General features: G+C 42.3%; 1 protein-coding gene across 1 annotated transcript; it reads right to left on the minus strand.

The window, feature by feature from the left end:
• Positions 1-2,282: 2,282 nt before the first annotated feature.
• LOC102730714 (solute carrier family 22 member 10) lies at positions 2,283-4,114 on the minus strand (the record flags this gene model as incomplete). The annotated part of the gene is made up of 2 exons (XM_031020507.2): positions 3,652-4,114; positions 2,283-2,386 (listed from the first exon to the last, which is right to left on the minus strand). Coding segments are annotated over exons 1-2 (506 nt in total), but the record flags the coding sequence as incomplete, so codon positions are not given.
• Positions 4,115-6,969: the final 2,855 nt, after the last annotated feature.

Consider the following 6,969-nt stretch of genomic DNA (forward strand, 5'->3'; position numbering starts at 1 on the left):
TAAGTCATAATCTCTGAGCCTTTTCTATTTTGGGGGCTCCTCCTCCTAGTCATTCTGTTGATGGGTGTTTGAGGGAATGTATAGAGTCCAAATTATTGACCAGAACCCAAGCAAGATGCACCTTAGGACCTTAGGGTTGCTGGCCTCTTGTTTTCCCAGCCTGTCTTCTGCAGGAGGGGCCTGCCGCGCTGTTACTCAGGCAACCCTGTTTGGGTGGAGTTGCCCTGCGCCCCTGTGGTGGGGGATGGGCTCAGTGGGAATCAGTTTTTGGGGCTTTTGTTCTCTGGTGGCTTTCCCTGGCGGCTTTCCATGTCTCTTCCACGAGTCAGAGCAGAAGAGACCGTTTCCAGCCCTCTGCCTCAGAGCAGAGAGATTGCAGTCTGTTCTTCAGTGAGCTCTCCCGGCCACACCGTCTGTGTTTCTGTCCGTGCTGCTATAAACTGTAGCGCCCCTCTGCAGCACTCCCAGTCCTGCCTCCAGATATGGGCTCGTCTCTGCCCTTTGTGCTTCTAAAACCACCAGCCGCTCCCAGATCACCCGCGCAACCCCATCAATCCGGGTTCCCACCCCGGGGGCTGCAGTTTGCCCGCAGGACACCGCCACTCCGGGTTTCTGCCCCAGGGGCTGCCCTAAAGTCCTTTCCCGATGCTACCGGTCTGCGAGTCTCTACCCGTCGGCAGCGCGTGAGGCTGTTACTCACCGGCGGTGTAGGATCCCCACGGCCGGGCTCCCTCCCGCTGCCGTTTATCCTCCAATATCTGCCCGTGGAATCACGGCTGCCCGCTTCATACCTCAAAACCAACCGCCTGTGAATATTCTGCTTGTAGAGATCCAGATCTTACATCTCAGGCTGGTTTCATGGGTGCTCAGAGTGGTCTGGTAGATATCCAGCTCAATTCTGGGGACCAGTTGAAATAGGGTCCCCTACTCCTCCGCCATCTTTCCCCCCTCCCAGAAGCTTTTTACCTATGTTTAATTCAAAATCTGTGGCTTAGCTGTAAGGCTCAGTCTTCTTCACCAAATTTTCTACTCTCCTATCCTGCCATATCCACTTCCTCCCCCCCACCACACACACATCTACTACCCTATGCTCATATAAACTCATCAATCAGCATTTTATGGTGAATTATCAAAAAGGACTCAGTCAAAAGATTGGTCAATATCAACACTTTGACCCTGTAATCTTTTATGAATTACATTTAGGGTGATATACCCAGAGTTCTCAATTTTCAGCTGAAAGGTTAAGTTAAGTTTTTCTAATAGCTGATAAGGGATACTCTAAGTCTCCCATTTCCTCTATGGGAGACCTGAGTGTGTGCCTGCCATGGTTGGCTGCCACTTCTTGATGGGCATTGCCAGGCACAGGATACCTCAAATTTCTCACAACACAAATCATGACACCCGAGGTCTTTAGATTAATGACTTCATATGGTTGCAAAAAATTTACCTCTAAAAAGCCTCACTTCCCCCCTCTTTTTTTTTTTTTACAAAATCAAACAGCCAGATTTAACCACAATTATTTCTTTTTTTTTTTTTAAAGATTTTATTTATTTATTTGACAGAGAGAGAGACAGTGAGAGCAGAAACACAAGCAGGGGGAGTAGGAGAGGGAGAAGCAGGCTTCCCGTGTAGCAGGGAGCGCGATGCGGGGCTCGATCCCAGGACCCTGGATCATGACCTGAGCCAAAGGCAGACGCTTAACGACTGAGCCACCCAGGCGCCCCAAACTACAATTATTTCTTAATATAAATTCAATACCACCTCATTATGTTTTATACAAATGTCTACTAATTACAGTGAGGCAACCATGGCATGATGATCAGGCTGAAAACTTACAAGCACTTAACTCACTGGGTCCAGTAGGGACTTAACACAGAAGCCCTGGTGAAGGCTTTCAATGCTATTCTCCATATCGGAGCCTTTAAATAAGCTGAACCCCCTGTCTTGGAGTATCTTTCTCTCCCTGCCCATAGGTAACTCCTTCTCATCTTTCTAAATGAAGTATTATGATACCTCCTGATAAGTACTGTTCTGAAATGCCCATGGGTTTTATGGAGATATCATTTCTATGTCCTGTACAAAGATATTTGTGGCAACAAAATGGCATTTATCATACAGACTCTAATTCTCCACTTCCTTCTCTAGCTCCATGGGAACCAAGGCCACCCACAACAGTATAAATTGCATATTGGAACCCAATAAACACTTCTTTATGAAAGAGTTAATCATAAGCTGATGAAAACACCATAGAATAAGGGCAGTAGTGATTGGGAGACACTCACCTGTCTGAAAGATGACCACCTATGAGGCCTCCCACCAGCATTCCAGCCATGAATAAGAATTGAACAATTGATTTCTGTGACTGAAAATTACATACTAGGTCCCACTGGAAGAGAAGGAAATCAGCACAGAGGAGTTTCACAGCAGCTTACAGTCCCTCAGTGTTCACCTGCTGCAACAGCAGTCAGTGGACACACTGTCCAGCCTCCCTTCCCTACGTTTACTTACCTGTATCACCCAAGTCTCAATTTAAGCATGACTTTCTCTAGAAATCCTCAACTAAATCTTCTAGGTTATATTAGGGCCAATCTTTATACTCGCTTAGCACTCCATACCTCCGTGGTTCTCAATCTTTGCCACACACTAAAAACACTGAGGAGATTGTCTAAAATACTGATGCCTACATTTCCTACCTTGAGTGTAACACCCTGGTTTTCTTCTCTGAGAAGTAGCCAGGGCATGGAGATTTTTTTTTTAATTAATACAGGTACTTCCAATTTGCAACTAGGCTGAGAACAAGTGACCAAAAATAACTTTTCACACATTCTATCAAGTATTTACTTGTCTAATCATTAGTATTCACACTATATTTAGTGGAATTCATGTCTAGTTGGTTGATTTCACTGGCCTCAAATTCAACGTAAGTGCTTGGCAGTTAAGAAGGCAAATACCATATGCTCTCATTCATATGTGGAATTTAAGAAACAAAACAGATGAACATATGGGAAAGGGGAAAAGAAAAAAATGAGAGAGGGAAACAAGCCATAAGTGACACTTACCTATAGAGAACAAACTGAGGGTTGATGGAAGGAGGTGGGTGGGAGGTGGGCTAGAAGGATGATGGGTATTAAGGAGGGCACTAGTTGTGATGAAAACTGGGTGTTGTATGTAAGTGATGAATCACTGAATTCTACTCCAGAAACCAATATTATACTATATGTTAACTAGCTAAAATTTAAATGAAAAAAAAAAGATAAAACAATCACTATTTGCTGAAAGAATGAAAGAGAGCTGACTACAGTATCTACACAATAACTAAAGACTTGAACCATATTTATCCTGTTATTCTAAACACCCAGGGCACCTGGGCGGCTCAGTCAGTTAAGCATCTGCCTTTGGCTCAGGTCATGACTCAGGGGTCCTGAGATCTAGCCCCACTTCTAGCCCCAATACTCAGGGGGGAGCCTGCTTCTCCCTCTCCCTCTGCTGCTCCCCCTGCTTGTGCTTGCCTTCTCTCTTACTCTCTCTCTCGCTCGCTATCAAATAAATAAATACAATCTTAAAAGAAAAGAAAAGAAATTCTATGAATAAATAAACAAAAAAATAAACACCCAGACTGTATATTCATAAGAAGTAAATGGGGCCTCTTACCTCAGTCACGATGGTGGAGGGGAAGGAGCTTTGGTCATACACCCAGCCATCCAGACAAGTCTCTTTGTCTGGGTCAGTCATGTTGGTGAAGGTTCCCTTCAGATGAAGAAGCTGCCACTGGGGATGGATAAAGCGGTGACAGTTCTCCGGCCTCAAGTCTGAGTCCAGTGGGATGGAGATTCTCAGGAGGACATCAGGGCTAAGGATCCCAGTATCATTATCAGAAACTGTGTCATTGTCAAGGATGTGCACCCAGCAGCGATGACTAGGAATGACTGCAGTGAAGTTCTCCAACAATATTTGACATATTATCATCATAAAAGAGGGAAGAATTAAAACCATCTGAAGGATCTGGAATTTCCCCAGGCCACCAACTTGATCCAGGAGCTCCTGAAAGGCCATTGAGTGTGAACACAGGTTGTCCTCAAGAGGAGACTTTATGGAGAGAAGTTCAAAGGGAGAAAACGGTTTCCTTTCATTAATTCACACTAAGTCAGTGCCAGTTTCTTATCAATCATTCCTACAACAGAGCAGTGGAAGCAGTATCCCCAGTCCTTCTGGAATCAGGAGATGTTAATTTTTTAATAAAGTCACAGAGAAATTTATTTACCTGAGACACTTCTAACGTTGACAAAGAAATCTGTTTAAAATTTTACTCTCTGAAAATTTTACTCTGTGCTTGTCCTCAGTGATCTTCTGAGTGAGCATTGGACTTTGGCATGTACACAACTCTCCAAATAAACTAAAATAAGCTTGCCATGCAATCTTCAGTCATTTCCAGAATATGGAGTTTGAGAGACAAAAAGTGAATGGCTGTGTGATTTTTCTGTGGAAAGAATAAAAAGCAAGTGTTTTTCTTGCTTGGTACTGAATTTAAATTAAAATAGTTAAGATATACTATCCTTTGTTTTTAATTAGAACAAAGTGGAATGTGGTGCAATTACTACTGAAAAGTGACTGATACTGCACTTCTGTTTAAATCACACCAGGAACTCATGGTAATTTTAGATTCCTTGCAAAGTAGACACAGGAGGAAGGACATGGTAAGTCCATGCAAGGGTTTTTTTTCTCAGGTTTATTTATTCACTTACATAATATATTTGAGGATCTTTTCTGTGCTCGTGTTTAGAATCCTTAATTGGTGATTTCATCATTATGAATGAGGCTTCTTTAGAAGCATGTGTTTTCTCATACTAATATAGCCATTCCAAGTTTCTTGTACCTACAGTTTGTATGGTATAAACTTCTAATCCTTTAGGTATTTTTTAATTGACATGTTTATTGAGATTATTGTAAAATCACATGCAGATGTAAGAAATAAGGAGAAGCTCTGTGCAGCCCCCCTAAATTCCCCCAATAGTAATAGTTTGCAAAGCTATAGTATAATATCACACTGGGATATTGATACTAATCAAATCCACTAATCTTATTCAGATTTCCTCAGTTTCACCAGTACTTATGTGTGTGTGTGTGTATTTAGTACTATATGGTTTTATCACATGTGCAGCTTAGTGTTCTCACCAGCTCAATCAAAATACCAAACAGTTCTATCTCCACTGGCATCCCTCGTGTATATGCAACTCCCTCCTGCTCCTGTCATTTTCTTTTCTACCTTTGGCAACTACTAAACTATTTTCCACTTTTTTCAACTTCTGCTAATTAAAAATTGTTATATACAAAGAATAATATAGGGGAGTGATATCATCAAGACGGTAACATAGGTTGTTCTTACCTTCAGTCCGCCTCAAAAGAAGACCAACTAGCAACTGTCCATAGAAAGACACCGTTGTGAAAATCCCAGAACCCAGAGGTCAGGCTGAAGCAATCTTTGAACCACAGGGACTGACAGGATCACATTAGAAGAGCAAGAGGAGCGGCTACACTCTGACCATATTGCGCCTCCTCCATGCCAACACAACACCACACTGAGAAGCCTCCACCCTGATCCTACAGTTTCTCCAGTGAGAAAAAGAGAACCCAAGGTAGACATCAGTTTCCTCAGCATTAGGAGTTGCTTCCCAGAAGCCCCAGTCAGGTCTTATCTCATGGGGATTACCGGGGGAAACTGCAGGGCTCAACCACTGGGAATCAGATAGAGATGAAGAAGGGGCAAAGCTTACATTAACCAGTGCTTACATCTCTTTTTTCCAAACTTTTATTTAAATTCTAGTTAGTTAACTTATAGTATAATAGTGGTTTCAGGAGTAGAATTTAGTGATTCATCACTTACATATAACACCCACTGCTCATTACATCAAGTGCCCTCCTTAACACCATCACCCATTTAGTCCATACCCTAAATTAAGACATCAATTGAGTGATATTCCATGCATATATATACCACATCTTTTTTCTTTTTCTTTTTCTTTTTTTAAAGATTTTTTTTTATTTACTTGAGAGAGAGTGAGTAAGAGTGAGAGAAAGAGAACAGAGCTGAGCAGGGAGCCTGATGTGGGGCTTGATCCCAGGACCCTGAGATCATGATCTGAGCCAAAGTCAGCGACTGAACCAACTGAGCCACCCAGGTGCCCCATACCACATCTTCTTTATCCATTCATCAGTCAGTGGACATTTGGGCTCTTTCCATAATTTGGCTAGTGTTGATAATGCTGCTATAAACATTGGGATTCATATGCCTCTTTGAATCTGTATCTTTATATCCTTTGCGTAAATACCTAGTAGTGCTTAGATCTTTTTATTATTATTATTATTATGTTATGTTAGTCACCATACAATACATCATTGGTTTTTGATGTGGTGATCCACGATCCATTGTTTTCGTATAACACCCAGTGCTCCATGCAGTACGTGCCCTCCTTAATACCCATCACCGGGCTAACACATCACCCCACACCCCTCCCCTCTAAAACCCTGTTTGTTTCTCAGAGTCCATAGTCTCTCATGCTTCATCTCTCCCTCCTATTTCCCTCTCTTCATTTTTCCCTTTCTTCTTCTAATGTCCTCTATGCTATTCCTTATGTTCCACAAATAAGTGAAACCATACGATAATTGACTTTCTCTGCTTGACTTCATTCATTTAGCATAATCTCCTCCAGTCCCATCCATGTTGATGTAAAAGTTGGGTATTCATCCTTTCTGATGGCTGAGTAATATTCCATTGTATATATGGACCACATCTTCTTTATCCATTCATCTGTTGAAAGTCATCTTGGCTCTTTCCACAGTTTGGCTATTGCGGACATTGCTGCTATGAACATTGGGGTGCATATGGTCCTTCTTTTCACTACATCTGTGTCTTTGGGGTAAATACCCAGGAGTGCAATTGCTGGGTCATAGGGTACCTCTATTTTTAATTTT

Source organism: Leptonychotes weddellii, unplaced genomic scaffold (assembly GCF_054177405.1).
Source record: "Leptonychotes weddellii isolate Sample4059 unplaced genomic scaffold, ASM5417740v2 HiC_scaffold_11187, whole genome shotgun sequence".
In the NCBI taxonomy this organism is placed as follows: domain Eukaryota; kingdom Metazoa; phylum Chordata; class Mammalia; order Carnivora; family Phocidae; genus Leptonychotes; species Leptonychotes weddellii.